Raw genomic sequence first — 23824 nt, 5'->3', positions numbered from 1 at the left:
ATCCCACCCAGGCCCTATCCCCACATCCATAAACATTTACCCGCTAATCCCTCTAACCTACACATCCCAGGACACTAAGAGGCAATTTTAGCACAGCCAATCAACCTAACCCACACATCTTTGGACTGTGGGAGGAAACCGGAGCACCCGGAGGAAACCCACGCAGACACGAGGAGAATGTGCAAACTCCACACAGACAGTGACCCGAGCCGGGAATCGAACCCAGGACCCTGGAGCTGTGAAGCGGCAGTGCTAACCACTGGGCTACCGTGCTGTCCCAAACCTGAGACCGCAGCAGGGTTTATTTTGTGAGAAAACGTTAGTGCAAATACACTGTAGAAAATGTTACAAAAATCATAAAGGAAAAGTAAAACAGTTAGCTTGCCACAGCTGGAACAAAGCTCCAGAGCAAATTAAAGGTTTTACATCCTATTGCACTGAGTAAAACTGGTACGGGTAACTCTGCAATTGTATTCACTTGCACAAATACTGAAATCCCTCTGCATAGGAACTCCATGATTCAGTTTCTTCATTGGATGACCCATGGATCCTAATTAACTCATCATTTCTCTGGCAATGTGAGGCTGCTCAGTACTTTTTTTACTGTCTTCCCAGTGCTCCATTTTTTACCCCAGAGATCATTGACTTGAGGTTTTTTTTAAATAACCCTAGCCTTGCAGCAAAATATCCCTCTTTTCAAATATGCCAGAAACTGTCTGGAATCTCACACTTCTCTGATGGGAAAATACCCTTTTTTAAAACCATACAGAGAACTTTTTTCTTACTTGTCTTCCTGCACAAGGACTTTAATCCTGTTACCAACCCCCCCCCCCCACCCCAGCCTTCTAATATTCGAAGTGTGAGGATCCACAATTATTTTCTTCACCTTAGGATCCTTTCTTGATGAAACAAAATTCCATCCTCCTCGCCAATTTTCATTTTGTGTAACATCCCATGTTAGGGTTTGTGGGTTTTAACAAAAAGAAAATAATGTGGTTTGCACATGTAGATTCAAACTAAGCACAGCATTATTGAAATAGATGTACACTGCGCTGTACAGAGTACAAACTGAAAGTAAAACAGTAGTGTCTGCAAACACCCTAATGATGTTTAATTATTTACGCGATTACCTCTTAAGCATTCATGCAATCCTATTAAATATGTAACATTGGGATCTCTGGATCTCTGTCTCTGAGGCCTTGAGTCTCTGTGTCCCTTAAGCTCTGAGTCTCTGGGTCCATAGATCAGTAGGTCCCTGAATCTTTCTATCTCTGGGTCTCTATGTCTCTCTGTGTTCCTAGTCTCTCTCCCTGGATCTCTGTGTCCCTAGATACCTATGTTTCTGTGTCTCTGGGTTTTTGAGTCTCTCTGTATCGCTGAGTCCCTTTGTCTCTGGTTTTCTGTATCCTTCTCTATCTCTCTCTATAGTCCCTCTGTGACCCATGTGTCTCTGGGTCTCAGTGTCCCTGGATCTCTGTGTCTGTGTCTCCCCTCTCTGGCGTTCTCTCTCTCTGTGTATCTGTATCTCGCGCTCCCTTCTTCTGTCTCAGTATCTGTCTCTATCTATGGCTGTCTCTGTCGCTCTCTGTCCCAGTATCTTTCTCTGTGTGTGTGTCTGTCTCCCTCTCTCCTCCCTATGTGTGTGTGTCTGTCTGTCTCCCCCTCCCCCCATCTTTCTCCATGTGTCTTTCTCTCCTCCCTCCCCCCCTCCCTGTGTATGTGTGTGTGGGTCTGTCTCTCTCTCCTTCTCTATCAGTGTGGGTCTGTCTCCCCCTGTCCCTCCCTCTATCTCATTCACTCCATCTCACTCCCTCCCCTCTCTCTCTCCTTCCCTCTATTTCACTCACTCCCTCCCTATCCCACCCTCTCTTTCTCTGGCTCTGTGTGTGTGGATCTGTCCCTTTCCCTCCCTGTGTGTGCGGGTTTGTCTGTCTGTCTCTCTCTCTCTCTCTCTCTGTGGATCTGTCCCTCTCCCTCACCTCCTCCCTCTCTCTCTGTGGGTCTGTCTCTCTCTCTCTCTCTGTGGGTCTATCTTTCTCTCTCTCTGCAATTGGTCAGTGTTCCTCTCTCTGTGTGTGAGTCTCTCTCTGTGAGTCTGTGTCCCTCTCCCTCTCTCTGTGTGGGTCTGTGTCCCTCTCTTTCTCCCTCTCTCTGTGGGTCTGTGTCCCTCTCCCTCTCTCTCTGTGTGGGTCTGTGTCCCTCTCTCTGTGGGTCTGTGTCCCTCTCCCTCTCTGTGTGGGTCTATGTTCCTCTCCCTCTCTGTGTGGGTCTGTGTTCCTCCCTCTCTGTGTGGGTCTGTGTCCCTCTCCGTCTCTCTCTGTGTGGGTCTGTGTCTCTCTCTCCCTCTCTGTGTGGGTCTGTGTCCCTCTCTCCCTCTCTGTGTGGGTCTGTGTCCCTCTCCCTCTCTCTGTGTGGGTCTGTGTCCCTCTCCCCCTCTCTGTGTGGGTCTGTGTCCCTCTCTCCCTCTCTGTGTGGGTCTGTGTCCCTCTCCCTCTCTCTGTGTGGGTCTGTGTCCCTCTCCCCCTCTCTGTGTGGGTCTATGTCTCTCTCTCCCTCTCTGTGTGGGTCTGTGTCTCTCTCTCCCTCTCTGTGTGGGTCTGTGTCCCTCTCCCTCTCTCTGTGTGGGTCTGTGTCCCTCTCCCCCTCTCTGTGTGGGTCTGTGTCCCTCTCTGTGTGGGTCTGTGTCCCTCTCCCCCTCTCTGTGTGGGTCTGTGTCCCTCTCCCCCTCTCTGTGTGGGTCTGTGTCCCTCTCTGTGTGGGTCTGTGTCCCTCTCCCCCTCTCTGTGTGGGTCTGTGTCCCTCTCCCCCTCTCTGTGTGGGTCTGTGTCCCTCTCCCCCTCTCTGTGTGGGTCTGTGTCCCTCTCTCCCTCTCTGTGTGGGTCTGTGTCCCTCTCCCCCTCTCTGTGTGGGTCTGTGTCCTGCTCCCTCTCTCTGTGTGGGTCTGTGTCCCTCTCCCCCTCTCTGTGTGGGTCTGTGTCCCTCTCCCTCTCTCTGTGTGGGTCTGTGGCCCTCTCCCCCTCTCTGTGTGGGTCTGTGTCCCTCTCCCCCTCTCTGTGTGGGTCTGTGTCCCTCTCTCTCTCCCTCTCTGTGTGGGTCTGTGTCCCTCTCTGTGTGGGTCTGTGTCCCTCTCTCTCTCCCTCTCTGTGTGGGTCTGTGTCCCTCTCTCTCTCCCTCTCTGTGTGGGTCTGTGTCCCTCTCCCCCTCTCTGTGTGGGTCTGTGTCCCTCTCCCCCTCTCTGTGTGGGTCTGTGTCCCTCTCTGTGTGGGTCTGTGTCCCTGTCCCCCTCTCTGTGTGGGTCTGTGTCCCCCTCTGTGTGGGTCTGTGTCCCTCTCTGTGTGGGTCTGTGTCCCCCTCTGTGTGGGTCTGTGTCCCTCTCTGTGTGGGTCTGTGTCCCTCTCTCTGTGTGGGTCTGTGTCCCTCTCTGTGTGGGTCTGTGTCCCTGTCCCTAGCTACACTGACATGAGGCTCCCAGCCCCTTGGGCAGCTTCCCGCGAAACTGACGTCACCTTGGTAACGGTTGCCCCGCGTGACGGCGCCAGGCGGCCCCCCATTGGCTGCGGGCCGCGCTGACCCCCGCGCGCCCTCCGGAAGTGCTTGTGGCGGCGGCGCGGGGCCGGGGAGCGGAGCGGGGCCATGTCCGACTTCAAACTGGGCATCGTGCGGCTGGGCCGGGCGGCCGGCAAGGTGAGAGCGGGGCTGGGGGAGCCGCTCTCCCCCGGGGGGCCGGCCGGCTGTGGGCGGCACCGCGGCCTCGGCGCTCCCGCTCCCCGGGCCCGGCCTCACCATGTGGCCCGCGGGCCGGCCTCTCCCGCCCCCAGCCCCGCGCCGCGCTCTCAGCATGGGGAGGGCCGCCAGCCCGGCCAGCGCCGTCTGCAGCCTGTAGTTACCCTGGAGCCGGCTCCGAGGCTCGGCCTTTACCCTGAGCCGGGGCTCTGCCGCGGGTACCGGGGCTCTGTACCCACCACCACCCGCACTCCCCCCCCCCCCACCATCACCCCCGCCACCCGTCCCCCAGCCCAGGGCTCTGTACCTCACCACTCCTCCCCCCAACCCAGGGCTCTGTACCCCCCCTCCCCCCAGCCTGGGGCTCTGCTGCCCCAGACCCCACTGTGGGCACTGGGGCTCTGTACCCCTTCCCCCTAGCCTGGGGCTCTGCTGCCCCAGACCCCACTGTGGGCACTGGGGCTCTGTACCCCTTCCCCCTAGCCTGGGGCTCTGCTGCCCCAGACCCCACTGTGGGCACTGGGGCTCTGTACCCCTTCCCCCTAGCCTGGGGCTCTGCTGCCCCAGACCCCACTGTGGGCACTGGGGCTCTGTACCCCCCCTCCCCCCAGCCTGGGGCTCTGCTGCCCCAGACCCCACTGTGGGCACTGGGGCTCTGTACCCCTTCCCCCTAGCCTGGGGCTCTGCTGCCCCAGACCCCACTGTGGGCACTGGGGCTCTGTACCCCTTCCCCCTAGCCTGGGGCTCTGCTGCCCCAGACCCCACTGGGGCTCTGTACCCCCCCCCCCCCCCTCCCCCCAGCCTGGGGCTCCGCTGCCCCAGACCCCACTGGGGCTCTGTACCCCCCCCCCCCCCCCCCCCCCCCCCACTACTAGCCTGGGGCTCTGCTGCCCCAGCCCCCACTGTGGGCACTGGGGCTCTGTACCCCACCACCCCTCCCCCCAGACCGGGTGCCAGGGCTCTGAGTCCCCCACCTCCCAGCCTGGCATGCTGTGTTGCTGCTGCTGCTGCCCCTCCCCCCTCCAGTCTGACTGCTGTCAGCTCCTTATGGTGGGCAAATGCCTTGTTTCCCTGCTCTGCATTTAGAGGGGTTTTCTACTGCAGGGTTTTGCCATTAAGTTGGTGCCATGTCTTGCACTGCCCAGGGGCATAAACCCCTGCTTTGCGAAGCCTTTGCCAACCTGCCTTTTTTTTTACATAAAGGCATTGCTGCTTCTCTACAGCGTCCTGTTGATGGTGTGGCACCGGGTGCTGCCAGCCATAGGTAGCCATCACGTTGTCTATGTGCAACTGAGACCGTTGTTAGGGGGCCACAGGCAAGCTGGGCTGAGCATTGAGGGTGAGCCAGACAACTTAACCCACTTTCAAATCTGACAACGAGATCTGAGTTAGTGGGTCTTAGGGCAACTCGGTTAGCACTGATGCTTCAGTGCCAGAGACCTGGGTTTGATTCCCGGCTTGGGTGACTACCAGTGTGGAGTTTGCATGTTCTTTTCACGTCTGGTTTCCTCGGGGTGCTCTGGTTCCCTCCTCCTGGCTGAAAAGCTTGGGTACATCGAATTGCAACTAGTTGCCAATATTCGTTCGGAGGCTGCTTCAGAATGGCCAGGGGCAGGAATGGGATTGTACTAAAGGTCTGGTAGAATCAACATTGTCTGCTGCTTTGGGGGCTTGCTATGTTCCTGAGGCGCAATGGAGGGAGATTGGCACTGCAGCTGGCCGCCACAGCTAATGTACAAGTACTTGGTTTGTAAAAATATTTCATGCGATGTAGGTGTCGCTGCCTAGACCAGCATTTATAGCTCCTCCCTAATTGCCTTTGAGCTGAGTGGTTTGCTAGCCCATTTCAGAGGCAGAGTCAGAAGCTTTGACGGTGAATAGGTTTATCAGGGTGCATTTAATCAGGCTGCAATTAAGCTGGTTTGTATGTATTTGTGCATTGTAATTCCAGAGTCAGGTCCCAGTCTAAATGAAGCGCTGAGAGGGTTGGCGGGAGCTGTGGAGCAAGATTCTGCAGATATAACTCCGGACAAAAATATTATCAAGTGTTTGCTGAGAGAACATTAGAGTGGCACAGTTGTTAGCATTGCTGCCCCACAGCGCCAGAATCCCAAGTTCAGTTCTGACCTCTGGTGACTGTGTGGAGTTTGCACATGCTCCCCATGTCTGCATGAGTTTCCTGTGGATGCTTCAGTTTCCTCCCACAGTCCGAAGATGTGCGGGTTAGATTGATCGGCCATGATAAATTTCCCCTTAGTGTCAAGGGGATTAGTAGGGTAACTACATGGGATTATGAGGATAAGGCCTGGGTGTGATTGTTGTCGGTGCAGGCTTGATGGATCAAATGGCCCCCTACACTGTAGGGATTTTATGAACATGAGGCGTCCAGCCAACCACGTGGGAGTACATATATGGCAGGTCCACATGGCATTGGTCAGATTAACTATTGGTGATTTGAACTGGAGGGACCTATAACTTGGATTTGTTGGTAGTCCAGAACGAAAATGGAATGCATGGTTGATGAGCCCCAAAGGTTTTGGTAGTTTCTCTCCAACCACTCTATTTCCTCTCGTGGGGAGTCCAGAACAAGGTGACTTCATCTTAAAGCTAGGCTGATCATGGTTGAGCTTGAGTTAGGGGTGGCACAGTGGTTAGCACTGCTGCCTCAGTGTGCCAGGGACCCAGGTTCAGTTCCTGGCTTGGGTTACTGTCTGTGTGGAGTCTGTATGTTCTCCCCATGCCTGCTTGGGTTTCCTCTGGGTACTCTGGTTTCCTCCCACAGTCCAAAGATGTGCAGATTAGGTCGATTGGCTTTGCTAAATTTGCCCCTCTCTGTCAGAGGGATTAGCAGAGTAAATACGTGGGGTTATGGGCATAGGACCTGGCTGGGATTGTGGTCAGTGCAGACTCGATGGGCTGAATGGCCTCCTTTTAGAGTCGTAGAATCCTACAGTGCAGAAGTTTTTAACTGCAAGAGAGTGGAAATCTGGAGCTCTTTCTCTCAAAAATTGTTGAGGCAAGTTTTACTGAAAATGTCAAAAGTGAGATTGATAGATCTTTATTCAGCAAGGGAGCTAAGATGCATGATGACCATGATCTGAGTGAATGGTGGGACAACTTGAGGGGCTGAATGGTTTTCTATTCCTAAGGGCTGCTGTTTCCTTGGGACCTTCGGATATCTGCATTTCATGGTAAGCAGCCAGTGTGCTGGTTCTGCGGGTGGGTGGTATATACATTCAGTGGCTGTGCCTCTGGCTGCTGCTTTGTATTCTCCTGGTTGAGCTCAGTTGCTGGGAATGTCTCACCGGGGAATCGAGAATGGTCTGAGTTTGTGGCTGTGCTTATAGGTTGCAGGTCATGAGCATGTTGAGAGCTCACCCTGTTGGGGCCTCCTGAACATTCAAATTTTGAAGTGAATTTGATTGCTTTTTGGGGAGTGGTGGGTGGGGTTAGTGGTGTAATAGCAAGGTTTCCTTTGCAATCTCTGAAAGTAGATCCTGAATTCCATTGTAAGGAGAGCTGGATTAATGGCAGTACGGGTACAGTCAGTAACGCTGAGTAAGGGGTTACAGCATGACAGGGAGATGAAGGCGCAATGATATTGTCACTGGACTGGTAATCCAGGGACCCAGGGTAATGCCATAGGGTGTAATTAACGATGATCATGAAACCATTGTTGATTTTGGACCCATGGCAATGTGGTTGACTCTGAAATGGCCCAGCAAGCCACTCAGTTCAAAAGGGAGTTGGAGATGGGCAATAGATGCTGGCCTCGCCAGTGGTGCCCCTGTCTTATGCATGGATTTAAAGAAAGTGAGGCAGCCAGTTACCATCAGTGGAGATACAGTCAGTAACGTGGTGTTGGGGAGAGATTACTGAGTGGAAGTGGGGGGTTGTTATTATAATATCAGTATAGATACAGTCAGTACTGCTGGGAGAGGGGTTGCTGAGTGACACTAAAAATGCTGGCTCAGCTGTTGCCTAATGTTAGCTGCTCGATGTGATTTAGTTCCCATCATGTTCGACCCATTTATGCTGGGGGCGGATTGCAGTTCAATGGTTACATCAGAACTTGTAACCTTGCAAGTGTGCAGTCATTCCGTGGTTGCTTTTGGCAATTTGACCTCAGGATTGATAGTGGCCAATATAGTGGGGGATTAATAGCTACTGTTTTCTATCTCCCCAGTTGTCTTTTGGTTAAATGTTAGAATGCTGTTTCTGCAGATGGCATTGTAATTTTAAAATGAATTTAACAAGAGGCCTGTTTCTCTGTTGTTTGCAGACTAAGTACACACTAATAGATGAGCAAGACATCCCACTGGTGGAGAATTACACCTTTGAGGTAAGAAGGCATGTGGACAATTGCCTCCATCCCCTCCCTTGGCCACTACTTTCCCTACCTGTAACCACCTGTGGTCTCACAGCTCTTCGAGATCTCTGCTCCCCCAATCCTGGCCTTGTGAAAATCCCCATTTTTAGTTGGTGCACCATTGGTGTCCACATCTTAAGCTGCTGGAATCCTCCTTAAGGTGCAGCTTAAAACTTTGACCAAGCTTTTGGTCATCAACGCTAATATCATCTTGAGTGGCTCAGTATCACGTTTTGTTTGCCTGTCTTGTGAAATGCCTGAGAACGCTTCACCCTGTTAGAGGTGCTAGATAAGTACAAGTTGTTGTAGTATATTACTAAACGTAGGCCTAGATATTCAGCTGGTGATTTTCCAAGTGATAACCATGCACTATTGGGATCAGTTTTCACCCAGGATATTAGAACACTGATGAATGGTATATTCTGGCCACTGACTGATAGAATAAAACACATCCAGAATCTCCTCATGCAGGACTGGATTAGGGTATGACTACAGTTTGCTTTCCCATCAAATGTGGCCTGGTATCACATTTTGCTGCTTGAGAAATGCCCTGAGACGTTTCAGTATTAGTCATGATGTGGAGATGCTGGCATTGGACTGGGGTAAACACAGTAAGAAGTCTGACAACACCAGATTTAAGTCCAACCAATTTATTTGATAGTAAACTCACAAGCTTTCAGGGTTTGCCCTTCGTCAGGTTCACCTTTGCAGGCAAACCCCAAAAGCTTGTGAGTTTATTATCAAATAAATTGGCTGGACTTAAACCTGGTGTTGTCAGACTTCGTACTATGTTTCAGTATGTTTGAGGTGTTATATAAATACAAGTTGTTGAAAGGGTAGATCTTGCTTTCACGTGGTAGGTTCTACTGGGTGGATATGGAGGACAACAGCAAGCTGTATTGAAGCAAGGCTCCCATTCCATTAACTACTGTCTTCTATTTTACAAATTGAGTGTGAGAATGAGTTGAACTACAACTGGCAACAGCTTACTTTGCATTGGATTTGCGTATGCACCAGTTTGTGGAGTGCGTGCTTTCAGTCAGATGGGGTCTTGATGAGCCATGAATGAAGTCCCTGCAGTTGAGTGATCAGTTGTGATTCAGTTTGGTTCTTTAATGGATTACTCCATCCCCAGGATCTGAGTCTGCACGTAGCTCTGGCCTCTCGTGCTACGTGTCAGTTTGCTTCAACACTCCGGGAAGATGTGGAACTGACGAGGTGGACGGAAATTTCTGCTGACCTTCCTGAGGGAAGTTTGCTGGAATTGCCTGGCAATCTCATTGGCATGTGCCAGGACTTGAGTCAGGTCTAACAAGTGGAAATCCATGTCATTGAGCTGTAAGTTTGCAACCAGCTGGTGCGGTTCAGGAAATTTCCATATAGATTGGCAGCAGATTTTGGTTGAGGCTTTATAGAATTGGTGCAAAGGGTTGAAGAGATTCAACACTGACTGAAGTTCCAGAATCTTTGACACTGAAAGTCAGCATTATGCCATTATCTTCAGGTAAGCTTTCAGGAGATTCCAGGCGAATGTATCCATTTGCTTTGCTATTCGGCTCAATCCCTTGTGCTTCAGCCTAACATCATGCTATCTCTGTAAGCACTACCAAAACTACCTAATCTTTTGTCTCCCAGAACTCAAGTGGGCATGGTTACAGAAATCTCACAGTTAGGCTTTAATAACTTTGCACTTCAGGGAGCTATCTCACTGAATTTTAAATTGAACCATGTGCTGAAAATGAATCAGTCTTTATGTGGCTGGCATTGTCTTCCCGTACACGGTGTCTGAGAGCTTTAGTATCTGCCAGAGCCCAGGCCCAACTGTTAGAGGAAATGATATTGCATAATTTTTAAAAAATTCATCCACAGAATGTGGGCGTTGCTGGCTGGGCCGGCATTTGCTGCCTCCCCCTAATTGCCCTTGAACCGAGTGGCTTGCTGAGCCGTTTTGTAGGGAAGCAACCATACAGTTGTGGATCTGGAGTCACATATAGGCCAGACCAGGTAAGGATGGCAGAATTCCTTCCTTAAAGGACATTTGTTTAATCAAATCCAAATTTTAGCACCTGCCGTGGTGGAGTTTGAGCCTTTTCTCTCCAGAGGATTACCCTGGGATCTCTGGATTACTATTCCAGTAACAATACCACTATGTCGCTGTCTCCCTTAGAATGAGCACTTACCGCCAGATATGGATCACTGCCACACTACTGCAGTTTTATTTAAATTTGGGAAATTGACATTTGAGGCTTCTGATTGGCAGTGAATCATTTGCTGTGATAATTGACATGATAGCTGATCTAAGGTGAGTCTGTAAAGAAAAACATTTTCCCTCAGGTTCTACACCATTGTCCCTTCCCTTTTACTAAAAGGAGTTTTTGACAGAAATGTATTGTTAGTACGTGGTGCCAGTGGAATTTGAGTTTCCTTGCATTCACTGATGTTTGAGTAACTAGAGGAAAGTACTGTTTTTACATCTAGTCAATAACATAGGGCTCTAACTGGACACAGTTACTGAGTTACCAGACCTGGTCATTACAGATAGTGGTTACAATTAGATCTTCATTTTGTTTCTGTTGCATCTTCTGTCTGGTTGTCCCATGTTGCCAGGACATCATGTGTTGCCTGTAGCTGATGACAGACTTACCAAATGAATGATTGTCCGCTCTTGGAGAATGTTTGCAGGATTGGTTGAGTTCTGTGATGTTTGTGGCATTCCATTCCTGTTAATATAGAGATGGATTTTTAAGGGCATCGTGGATGTGGTGCCTAGGTGGGTAAATGGAATTGATATGCAGATCAGTCATTGTCCAAATACATAGCACAGAAGCCTCGAGGGGCTGAAAGGCCTCTTCCTGTCCTTGTGAATATGCTGTGCATTCTTTACGAAGCTGCTTCATTCCTTTCCAGGCTCGTATGGAAATAGATGCTGATGGAAATGGTGCAAAGATATTTGCTTACGCATTTGATATCAGCAAGCGAAGGGGTTCAGGACGCCCTCTGCATGAGCTGCTTTGGTGAGTACTGGCTTTGGAAAACTCATGGGGATCTGTGCCCTAGTTTCCCGAGTTGGGGTTTTACACCGTTGCACCATAGGTGCTGTTTTGCAATCTCTGCCAGCCCAGAGTGGTTTGTTTTGATAATTGGGATAGGGAGTTGTTTTGGTGTCAGGGACTACAGCTAAGACAGTACGCATTGTCAGCTGTAGCCAAGTTATCCAACATTGACTCTCCTCACCGTATAAACACTAAACCCACCAAATTTCTAATAGGGCAAATGTTGTTGCCTTGCAGTTTGAAAGTAATTCACTCAATCTGCACCCCTATATGAAGATGAGATTATCAGCAAATTCAGGGAATAAAGACCGTGTTATATTCAGTGAGTAAGAGCTGATGCATTTGTTGTTTAAAGGTCTACAAACATATGGTATAGAGCCAAGTGATTAGCATGTGTTGAAGATTATACTCTTAAAAATGTAATGCATCAGTTTTATTTACAGAGAGATTACAGAATGGGTCTGAGAGAACTAAGCATTAATTTTCCTTTTGTACAGTGTGCCTTGATTGATAGGTATGAGTTCTAATACAGAAATGAGCCACGCAGCCCAACAAGTCTTTGTCCACACCAACTACCCTTCTGATCCCCATACCCTCTAATACTTTTCCAGCATTTATCGAATTCCCTTTTGAAGGAAATAATGGCTTCTGCTTGAACTGTGGCAGTGAATTCCACATTCTAACAACCTTCCATTTAAAGAGTTCTTTCTCTCTATTCTTTAATTCTCTCGCTTGTGGTTTTAAACTCCAAAGCAGGGGTCGAGTGTTTGATCTAGGTTGATGCTGCACTGCAGTGAAATGAAAGACTTGGATTTAAGGTCAGCCACTACTTGGGGATATCATCCTTGTATTTTAGCCAGAATCCTGCTCCAGGACTTGAGCATTTAAACCCAGCCAGCACTCATTATGTGCAACAGTACGGAGGTTGTGCTGCACTGTCAGAGGTGTGGCCTTCCAGATGGAAAGTCAAACCAAGGCCTTATTAAAAATCCAGTGGCATACTTTGTAATAAGGGCACAAAGTTTTCTCAGTGTCCGGGTTAACATTTATCTTTCAATCAACATTACTTTTTTTAAAAAGAAATTGGTCGCTTAATTTTATTAGCGTGTGTGGGAGCTTGTTTGCAAATTGGCTGTTGCATTTTCTACAGCAAAGAGTTCTCTCAACACCAGGTTAAAGTCCAACCAGTTTATTTGATAGTAAACCCACAAGCTTTCGGGGTTTGCCCCTTTGTCAGGTGAGAGTAATTTTTTACATTACAGCAGTGACCAAGTACTTTCATTCTATAAAAGTATTTTCAAGTGGAATTACTGTTATGCAGGTAAATATGGCAACCAATTTGTGCACAGGAAGGTCCATACAAACATTAAGTGAACACAGAAAATTGTTCTCTTTTTGTTATGTTGATTGAAGGAAGTATGCGCGCCAGGATGAATCCCTGCTTCCCTTCGTATACCACCTTGGGATCTTTTACATCAACCTTAGAGACAGGATGGGGCTTCGTTTAACAATCCCCTTTTGATTTTGAGATACTTCTCGGTATCCTCTGCTGTAACTAACTGTAGGCAGCAAGCTGTCTGCAGTCTTAATTGCAGAAAACGCAATCTTAGTTTGGGGCAGTAGAGATGATGGGCTTTAATTTGCTGTGGCAGAGTGGCTGCCATTAGTTAAGCTTGCTCTTGCACTTCTAATATTGTCATTTTTTTTGTATGTGTGGCGAGTTGCTGGAAGTGGCAGCTGGTATTGTCAACCTCTGGGACCCGGGTGAATGGAGCAAGCTGCTGTGTCTCAGTACATGTTCCGATTGCTTGATTAGAAAACTAACAGTGCAGGGCTGGAGAAAGAAGCAGAGGGTGTGAATCCAATGTCAAATCTGATACGGAAAGAAAAATGAGGGAGGAAAGAGACAAAGGAACAGTAAAAAGATGCGTTAACTTTTAATTTGGCAGATTTAAAATCTCAGCAATTAAAGCCTAAAAGAATGCAGTGTTGTGCTAATTTTCGGTGTCAGAGAGGTTGATTGGCAATAATTAACACACCACATTGGACGCAGGGTCTTTGGATTGGATTGAGCAAGACTTAAATTTTTGTGGTGAATTTAGTTGCAGCAACTTTGTGCTATACAACGCATAAAGAAAGAATTGCAAATAGATTGTGCCTTTTGTGACATCAGGATGTTCCATTGTGATTGACAGCTAATGAAGTACTTTTTTTTAAAAGTGTAGTCACTATTGTAGGAAGTATTATGACTAATTGTGCGTAACAAACACCTACAAACAACAATAATGTTATTTGATACTGATTAAAGGATAAATACTGGCCAGCGATAACTTGTCTACTCTTCAAAATATTGCTATGGGATCTTTTATCTTCATTTGAGAGGATAGGCAGGGCCTTGTTTTAACATCTAAAAGACAGCACTTCTGACAGTGCAGCACCCCCTCACTAAAATGTCAGCCCAGATTTGTATGTGCTATCCCTGAACCAAGATTTGAACCCACAACCTCCAGAGTTAGGGGTGTGCGTGCTAGCAACTAAACCACCGCCAGTGCCTGATCTTCATGGTGAGAGAAGGAGCGAGATGTGGTTTTGTAAAACGTACAAGGGAGCAGCGCATCTCCAATAGCAACTTCTGGATTTTTAAAAGAAGTTTAACTATAACTCCTCATGTTAATAGATTATTTGTACGGGGTTGTGGTGTAGTGGTCATTGGATAACTAATCCAGAGACCAGCAACAAAGGAATGAAACAGCTACAGCTCCTGGAGTGAATGATCCATCTCGGCCTCCTCCTGAGGTCCCCAGTTTCAAAGATGCCAACCTTCAGCCAATTCAGTTCATTCCATAGAATCCCTGCAGTGGAGAAGTGGCCATTTGGCCCATCGAGTCTGTACTGACCAGAATCCCGCTCAGACCCTAATACCTTAACCCTATCTATTTACCTTGCTAATCCCCCAACACTAGGATCAATTTAGCATGGCCAATCCACCTAACCTGCACGTATTTGGACTGCAGGAGGAAATTGGAGCATCTGGAGGAAACCCACGCAGGCACTGGGAGGATGTGCAAACTCCACAAAGACAATGCCCGATGCCGGAATTGAATCTGGGACCCTGGCGCTATGAGGCAACAGTGCTAACCACTATGCAACCATGCTGCCCAATCCCACGCGATATCAAGAAACGGCTGAAGGCAACTAGATATTGCGAAGGCTGTGGGTTCTGATAATATTCCAGCAATAGTACTGAAGACCTGTGCTCCAGAACTTACCATGCCCCTAGCCAAACTTTTCCAGTACACTGGCATTTACCTGGCCATGTGGAAACTTGCCCAGCCATGTCCCCTTCCCAAAAAGCAGGACAAATCCAACCGAGCCATTTACTACCCATCAGACCACCCTCAATCATCAGTGATGGAAGGTGTCATCAACAGTGCTATCAAGTGGCACTCAGCAATAACCTGGTTGCTGACACTCAGTTTGGATTCCACCAGTGTCACTCAGCTCCTGTTTTCATTTAAAGCCTTGGGTCAAACATGGACAAAGGCATTGAACTCGGTGAGAGTGAGTGCGCTTGCATAAAGGCAGTACCTGAAAGATGGTTGTGGCTCTTGGAGGTCAATATTCTCAGACCCAGGAAATTGCTACTGGAATTCTGCAGGTAGTGTCTTAGACTTAGACCCAGCCATCTTCAGCTGCTTTGTCAATGCCCTTCACTGTAATGAGGTCAAAAAGAGGATGTTTGATGATTGCACAAGTGTTGACCATTTGCAGTTCTTCGGATACTGAAGTATCCCATATGGGAATTCTGAGGCAAGTAACTCAGCACCTGACTTCCCAAAGCATGTCCACTATCTGCTAGCCACAGGTCAGGAGTGTCATGGGATGCTGTCCACTTGCCTGAATGAGTGCAGCTCCAACACTCAAAAAAAAATGTTCAACCCCATCCAGGACAAAGCAGCCCACTTTATTGGCTCTCGTTTGTAGTGGAAGTTGTTAGATGGTATTCTGAGTTTGACAAGGTACCGTATGGTAGGTGGTGCATTTGCTTAAATCTTAGGGGAACCAGATTGAGATAGCCAATTGGATACAAAATTGGCTTGAAGACAGAAGACACAGGGTGGTCTTCTGTCATCAAACTGGAGGCCTGTGACCACTGGTGTGCCTCAGGGATCAGTGCTGGGTCCTCTGTTATTTATCATATTAATGATTTGGATCAGAATTTAGGAGGCATGGTAGGTAAGTTTGCAGATACATCAAGTTAGTGGCATAGTGGACAGTGAAGAAGGTTATCTAGGATTGCGGTGGGATCTTGATCAATTGGGCCAGTGGGCTGATGAATGGCAGGTGGAGTTTAAGTTAGACGAATGCGAGGTGATGTATTTTGGTAGACTGAACCAGTGCATGACTTATTCAGTTAATGGTAGTGTGTTGGGGAGAGTTAGAGAACAGAGATCTAGGGGTACAGGTTCATAGCTCCTTGAAAGTGGAGTCATAGGTGGACAGAGTGGTGAAGAAGGCATTCAGTTTGCTTGCTTTCATTGGCCAGAACGTTGAATACAGGAGTCAGGGTGTCTTGTTAAAGTTGTACAAAACATTGGTAAGGCCACAGTTGTAATGCTGTGTACAGTTCTGTTCACCCTATTATAGAAAGGATGTCATTAAACTAGAAACAGTGCAGAAAAGATTTACTAGAGTGCTGCCAGGACTTGATGGTTTGAGTTATAAGGAGAGGCTGGATAGACTGGAGTTTTTTTTCCTTGGAGCATTGGAGTCTTTGGAGTGTCTTAATGAGGTCTATAAAATAATGAGGGGCACAGGTCAGCTAGATAGTTACACATTTTCCCAAAGGTAGGGGAGTGTAAAACTAGAGGGCATAGGTTTACGGTGAAAGTGGGGAGATACAAGAGTCCAGAGGGGCAGTTTTTTCACACAGGTGGTGAGTATCTGGAATGAGGTGCCAGAGGTAGTAATAGAGGCGGGTACAATTTTGTCTTTTAAAAAGCATTTAGACAGTTACGTGGGTAAGGTTGGTATAGAGGGATATGGGTCAAATGCAGGCAGTTGGGACTAGCTTGATGGTAAAAACTGGGCAAGTTGGGCTGAAGGGCCTATTTACATGGTTGGAAACCCTTAATAACTGAGTTTAAGCATTTATTTCCTCCATCACTAACACAATGGTAGCAGTCTGTACCATCTACAAGGCACATCTACAACTGATCAAGGCTCCTTTGCCCAGCACTTTACAAATTGGCAGGCTTAACCACTGGCTGTAGCTACACAATGTGGCCTGCAGCAGTCCAAGACCTTGAGCACAATTATGATTGGGCAATAAATGCTGGCCTAGTAAGTGATGCCCCCTCTCATCCTGTGAGTGATGTAAAACAAAAGTGACTATTTATCCCTTGACATTTAAAATAAACAGGTCATTTATTTGTTTGTAGGGCCTTGCTGTTCACAGATTTACTGCTGTGTTTTCTACAACATTGAAGTATTTCATTGGCTGTAAAGCCCTATCAGACATCTTGAGGCCAGGAGCAGTGGTGCTATATAAATGCACGTTCTTTCATTTAAGGTCAGAGGTAATTTCCTTTTGTCAGATCCATTGAGTAGCCAAGATTGTCATCCAGTTGTTTTGAATCCCTGTTGGTTGTCTTGGCTAGTGTGATGTTGGGTGGACAGATCTGGGGAGTGGGGGGAAGTCAGTGTGCCAAAAGGGCAGTGCCACAGTGTAAGCGTGATTCCACCAGTGTGAATTTTTCCTGTCTGCTTTTATGAGCTGGTGCCTTTTGTCCAGATTTGTGAAACCTTTGATAACTATTGTATGTTTGCTCAGGGAGCGGCACAGAGGAGGGATTGCTCCAGGATTCCAGGTGGTTCACATTAACGGCGTGACAGTGGATAATAGACTGGACAACCTCAAGCTTGTCCCCATCGGTTGGAGGCCAAAGGCAGAGGAAATCTCCAGTAAACAGAGGCAAGTCATCGCTGAGCGGAAGCTGTGAGAGGGTGGGGTGGAAAGAGGTGATATGTGTCTTCTTGGGGTATGTGGTGTTCACAGGTTTAGTATTATAATGCATTCAGTTTATTTAATCAGAACACACCGCTTGCCAGAGCAAACTGCAGCTGTCCGGACCAAACATGTAAAAGGAAATGCATTTATTAGGTGGCAGTTTGGTCTGAGATTTTGCCTCCAATGCAGTGAGCCACTAAAATGCAGGTTGTGGTGCTAATTTCACAGTGACTTCACTGCGGTGTTAATGTAAGCCTACTTGTGGCCAATAAATAAAACTTAATGACTAGGGGGCACAGCCTCAAGATAAAGGGGGGGCGGTTTAGAACGGAGTTGAGGAGGAACTTCTTCACTCAAAGGGTGGTGAATCTCTGGAATTCTCTGCCCGTTGAAGTGGTGGAGGCTACCTCGCTAAGTATTTTTAAGACGCGGGTTGATGGGTTTTTGATAAGCGAGGGGATTAAAGGTTATGGGGAGAGGGCGGGAATGTGGAACTGAGACACGACAGATCAGTCATGATCTTATTGAATGGCGGGGCAGGCTCGAAAGGCTAGATGGCCTACTCCTGCTCCTATTTCTTATGTTCTTATGTTAATGGTTTCTTTTGCTTATAGGGAGCAGAGTCTGTATTGGTTGGCAATCCAGCAGGTGCCTGCGGATCCCATTGAGGAGCAGTTTCCTGAGCTGAACCTGACACGATACTACAATGCCAATGGCGACATTGTGGAGGATGAGGAGGACTCGTGCACGTATTATGAATGTCATTATCCACCATGCACTATGATGGAGAAGCAGGTGAGTGTTCCTGAGCACTCGCTGCGATTACAAGCAGCTGAGTGTACAGTATGTAGCACCTTTTTTGTTTCTTTAATGACGAGAGTTCCTGTGTGCTTTGTTGTCGCAGGTGTTTATGGAACTGATTTAAGATGCAGCTTAGAGAATGCCTCATAACTGAGGTCACCTGACTTCGGAAAGCCAGATAGGAGATGTAGAACTAATTGCGTTTCAAACCCATTATCTCCCCCCACCTTCACACTGAGCAAAGATATAAACATTCTCCCTTTTCCTAGCGAGCAGAAAACAAATTTGCACATACGATCGTCTGTAACCAATTTACCCAGGTTAACCAATATTCTCATGTATTAACAACTGTTCTACTTGTCAGTCTCTGGCCCTGCATTGCGTGCAGGTCTCTTAATGGGACATGTGAATATTGACATAGTTGTTGGTCTGGGAGTGTTGTTCTTGTGGCACTTGTTGCCCTGATAACTCTTGACTCGTTGTGGTTGTTGGGACATGTAGATCTCTGGAATTGATGGTAATTCTGTACTTAATACAGTTGGTAAGAGTTCTTCTTTCTGAGTGTTTCATTGTTGTAAAGGAACAGATTTGTGCTTTGAAGGAATAGCTTGGCCAGTTGTGTGCCTTTGCCTGTGGTTGTGCTAGTATGTTTGCTCATTCATTTCCACCATATCTGATTGAGGTGACAATTTCTCTAAGCATGTTGCAGGTTTCCCCACGGGCTGACTCTTAGAGTGTTAAAGGTTTACACCTTGACTGGCTCTCCAGTGCTCAGCTCTGGCAGAGGTTTGGCAGTATTTTTTGCAATGGCAAAACTACAAGCTAGCTACAGATTTAATTACCAATAAGAGTAGCCGCAATCCTAACGCTGCTGGGAAAGATTGTATACCACCCTAAGTCTAATCAACAAAGAATATAGACAGCAAAGATTTTGAAAACCTTGAACGTTGTGAACCCACGTGAACATTACTTGTGAACGCTGTATTCAGTGCTAGAGCTCAAGGTGAAAAGGAAACCATGGATCAGTATGTGGCTGCTGTGATGCAGCTTATAGGATCAGGTGAATCTGGACAGCTAAAAGATGATCTGATTAAAGATAGATTGGTCTTGGGCATTCGAGACTCCTTCTGAGAGTACGTCTGCTGAAAGATGAGAGACTGATCAAGAAAGTCAGATAGGACATGTAGCACGGAAACATCCCTCTTCTCATGCTGAGCAAAGATATAAGCACTTTTAGCATGTCTATAAATGAACCAAGGTGCTCTATAGGATCTAATCAGACAAAATTTAACTCCAAGCCGTACATGACAGGAGACCATAAGCTTAGTCAGGGGGATAGGTTTTAAGGAATGTCTTAAAAGTGGAGAGAGAGGTTTATGCTGGGAGTATCAGACATTAGAACATTGAAACGCTGCCAGTGATTGGGCCCAGATAGATGTACTGTGCTATTCTGTCTCAGTACATTGTCTCTGTTGTATCTATTGCCATCTAGTGATAGAATTGTTGTGTTACATCCAAGGCTAGATCGTGACTTGTAAAAAAGCCTGTGTTGATGTGCAGCCTTATTACATTTTCCAACTGTCTTGATGTGCACCTCATCCAACAAATTCATTTTGAAAGCTAGGCAAGCGCATTAATCAGGTTGCTAGCTGCAACCACACACACACACACACACACACCCAAGGGTCAAATGGGATGGCTGACCGCATGGTCTGCTTTTGGGAAGGCATTTTTGGTCAAAGACTCTCCCTCTTTGAATTTACCGTAGGCTGTGCATTCATCAGGACAGGAAGCTGGTACCTCCAACCATGCAGCACACTCTCTCTGCTGCATTAAACTAAATTGTGTTGTGCTGAAGTCCTGCCTACTGAGGATGCCACAAAGAAAAAGTTGGTTGAGTCTACTTGTTCAAACAACCCTCAATCGTTGTTGCTTGTTGTTCCACCATTTTAACCCACTATCTCGTTTCCAGCTCTGGGATGTATGGACAGCCTTTGAGCTGGTCAGTATTGATGTGGGAATTGGCAGTGGTGTGTGACTCCAGAACTACACAGTCAGTAATTGCTGCTGATTCAACTGAGTGGCTTGCTGGGAGACTTCTAAAGGCAGTTAAGAAAGAGTCAGCCACTTTGAGGTCCTTCATAGCCCAGACCTGGGCCAGGAGAACAGGTTTCCTTCCCTAAGGGATGTTAATAAGTTTTTACAACATACAAGTGGCTTCATGGTCACTTTTATTTCAAGATTTTTTTAACACTTCAATTTTTCCGAGAGAGCCACGGAGAAATTTGACATGGCGTTCTCTGGATTTTAGTGCAGGTCCTTGGATTGCCGGCTCAGTGGAATTCCAAGTTGTGTATTGCTTTTGGTTAATACACATCTTGGTTTGTTAGAGTTGGTCTGATCCATTGGTAATGCGACTGTGTTGGATGGTTCTTTAATTCATTCATGGGATGTGGGCATCACTAACTGGCCGATATTTATTGCCCATCCCTGACTGCCCTTGAGAAGGTGACCGCGAGCTGCCACCATGAACTGCTGCTGTCCATGTAGTGTAGGCACATCCACCAGGCTGGTAGGCTGAGACTTGAGGATTTTGGCTGGATGACCTGCGAACGGTGATATGGTTGCACGTTAGGTACAACAGGTTTCATTCTTCCTGATTGAGGAGAGGGTTGAGGGGAATGGTGGCAGCCTGCTGGCAAATAGTCTTTGAACAGCAGCTATGCAAATAAAGAATGTCTTCATTTATGTACCAGAGGGACTGTTGGAACATGTGGGTATTGACCCAGCCAGAGTCACCACCTTTGGCAGAATAAGGATTTACAAGAAAGTGGTAGCCCTGTGTTATATGGCCATCCTGTAAAATACAAATAAGGATCTTTAGAGTCAGAGGGATACAGCACAGACAAAGGCCCTTCAGCCCATTGCATCTGCGCCAATCAAAGACAAATCACCTAACTATTCTAATCCCATTTTCCAGCAGTTAGCCCATAGCCTTGTACATCTTGGCATCACAATACTTAAATGTTATGAGGGTCTCTGCCTCCACCATCCTTGCAGACAGTGACTTCCAGATTCTTGCCACCCTCTGGGTGAAAAAACTTTTCCTCCCATCCCCTCTAAACCTCCTGCCCTTTATCTTAAATCTCTGTCCGCCTAGGGATTACAGGTTGGATCCCTATGCACTTTAGTAACACTGGTATGGTACAAGTAGCACAGCTGCTTCACAGTGCCAGGGACTGGGTTCTATTCCCAGTTCAGGTCACTGTCTGTGTGGAGTTTGCACATTCTCCTCGTGTCTGTGTGGGTTTTCCTCTGGGTGCTCCAGTTTCCTCCCACAATCCAAAGATGAGCAGGCTAGGTTGATTGGCCATGATAAAATTGCCCCTTAGAGATGAGTAGGTTAGAGGGATTAGTGGGTAAAATGTAGGGATATGAGGGTAGGGCCTGGGTGGGATTATGGTCAGTGCAGACTCAGTGGGCCAAATGACCTCTTTTTGCACTGTAGGGTTTCTATGATCCTATGGTATAAATGAAATCACATCACCACCTCTACTGCTAAGTGATCAGATGGCATCATTTCTCACCACCTGTTTCTCTTTTACTAACTCTTTGCCTTTTTGTAAATGTTTCAGCTGCGTGAATTCAACATCTGTGGGCGGTGCCAGGTGGCACGGTACTGCGGCTCCCAGTGCCAGCAGAAAGACTGGCCTGCCCATAAGAAGCATTGCCACGAGAAGAGGCGCCCGCTGCAGCAGGAACTTGAACCAGAACGATGACCCCCTCCCTCCCCTGCCCCTCCTCTCCCTCGCCCCGCATGCTTTCGCCATGGATCAACAGTGGCGTCAGTTTTGTTTTGCACAATTCAGACTGGACTTAACGTTTCCTAAGCACTGAGGAAGAACAAAAAAAAAACAGAATGGACTTGAGGAGGTCTCTGTGAGAAGAGGGGGCTAGGGCTTCCCTTCGTACAATCAACCGCTACGAAGACTATGGAGATTCCCAACCGGAAGCTTCTGTCTATATTTATATGTTGATATGTATTTGAACAAAATCTTATGTACAGTTTTTTATGTTGTAAAATCTGATCTGTTTGAAGTTCGGTGATAACGTGTAGCTGAACAGAGTTACCTAAAAACTAAAAGATTTGCTCCGGTAGCATTATGTGACTCTGGGACAGCTTGCTGCTAATGTAATTATAGAGAAGAAAAAAAGACCCAGCTTACTGTGTGTTCCAGGGATTATACTAATGCCAGGTCTCTGGATCTTGTCCACTTGACAAGGAAAGAATTAAAAATGAAACAATAACATTTTAGCCTTGCACAGGGGAAAAGAGAACTGATTTTTAGGTTACAGTGATGGCTGCTGGAGTGAGCAGGTTTCACAGTAAGCATCTTTGTCGTTTCAATCTCGTAACCCAGTTCGAGCACTCTACACAGTTCTGCTACTCCTTGACTTATGTGTTGGAGGTTATATTCGATGTAGCGCAGGTCAAAGCGAGGGTTTAGTGGTGCTTTAAATCGGTCATTTTTCAAGTCATATCAGAACTCTCGGGGGGGTGGGTGGTGGTAAACAATTGTCAGCTAAGTTATTCCCACAATTTTAATTCAAGACCATACAAGGCAGAAAATTTTTAAGGACATGAATGTTGAATTTATGGTGTGGTGCATCCACTTGGTAATAGTTTTAAAAAATGGTGTGTGTGGTTATGCTGGGAGGTTATCCAGTAATGGTGCACAATGCTCACTGTTCGGATATGGGTTGTAGGGTGAAATTGGTGATGGTATTGGCTTCTTCACCAAGGGCATTTCTCAAAGCCGGGAGCTGCCTTTTGAATTGAAATCCAGGTCCTGGAGCCAAGATTCGGTTCCGTTGCTCTGTTGCATTTACAGATGTTGTGTCCTTACCTCCGCTCTGCTATCCAGCACGGTAGCGCACGTATGTTGCCAAAGCCTCTGATTTTTGTTCTAGACTCCTTCCCTGTCCCTCTCGAACAATGTGGTCCCTGACCAGCGTGCTTTCGTCAGGCAGCCCACCACAAGGCACTGTCGCAATTTGGCCTCCCAGTGTAACCCTCTTTAGGAAGTGGTCCAAAAAGGTCAGACTTGGAGGGGGAAAATACATGAGAGATTTTCTTTTGCACGGTTCCCCATGCTGCTGGATGCTCATTTCTGCCTGTTCCTCTCTAGATAGCAAGTCGGTCTGAAGCCAGCTAGGGTTCGAGGGTGTCATTTCAATGCAACTCAAGAAATCGTATTTAACTTTCAACATATTTACAAGTGCTAAGTATATTTTTTTATATTAAGTTATTTTCATTGGAGTCAGCAGGTGGCTGGTATCCAGCTTGGAAACCCTGCTGAGCAAAAATATTCATTGTGCCCGAGAGCGTGAGGGTTTTGTGTATGACTCAGCTGGGTAGATTACGCATATGAAGTGGTGGAAGGGTGCACCCTTGGAGATCTTGACTCCCTTGTAGCCATAACTGTACACCTTGTGAGCAATTTTGAACGAAGACTGGTGCAGTCAGTCCTAAAATGTTTTCCCTGCAATCGATAGGAGGCGAAACTCCAATCGTGACCCGGAACTTAGTAAATACTTGCACAAGTTAACAGTCTCCTTGCCTTTCCACTGCGACTTCAGAGTGGTGAGGGAGGGCCTATCCAAGTATATTGGACAAGCAGAGACCTATGAAATAATTTTGAAAGCTGCTGTACCCGTGTGCATGTTTTAAATGGGTTGCTGTTACTGTGTCGTGCCGTCGCTGTGCCAAGCTTTGCTTTTCTCGACAGAAGCCTAGGCTCGCTCTCTAAGGATACCTGTTCTCTGTGTAATGGAATTCTGTGGATGAGTTGCCGCATTCTCTGTCTC

General features: G+C 47.3%; 1 protein-coding gene across 1 annotated transcript; it reads left to right on the top strand.

The window, feature by feature from the left end:
- The first annotated feature begins 3609 nt into the window (after nt 1-3609).
- Nucleotides 3610-21876, top strand: zmynd19 (zinc finger, MYND-type containing 19). The gene is made up of 6 exons (XM_080212292.1): nt 3610-3684; nt 8006-8065; nt 11000-11106; nt 16979-17119; nt 17770-17950; nt 21592-21876. The coding sequence occupies exons 1-6, from the start codon at nt 3634-3636 to the stop codon at nt 21733-21735; spliced, it is 684 nt and encodes a 227-aa protein (XP_080068418.1). The 5' UTR covers nt 3610-3633; the 3' UTR covers nt 21736-21876.
- The last annotated feature ends 1948 nt before the right edge of the window (nt 21877-23824 follow it).

This window comes from Carcharhinus amblyrhynchos, chromosome 25 (assembly GCF_965287045.1).
Source record: "Carcharhinus amblyrhynchos chromosome 25, sCarAmb.v2.hapA, whole genome shotgun sequence".
In the NCBI taxonomy this organism is placed as follows: Eukaryota; Metazoa; Chordata; class Chondrichthyes; order Carcharhiniformes; family Carcharhinidae; genus Carcharhinus; species Carcharhinus amblyrhynchos.
Note: the sequence above shows the minus strand (reverse complement) of the source record. Positions and strands in the feature narration are given on the sequence as shown.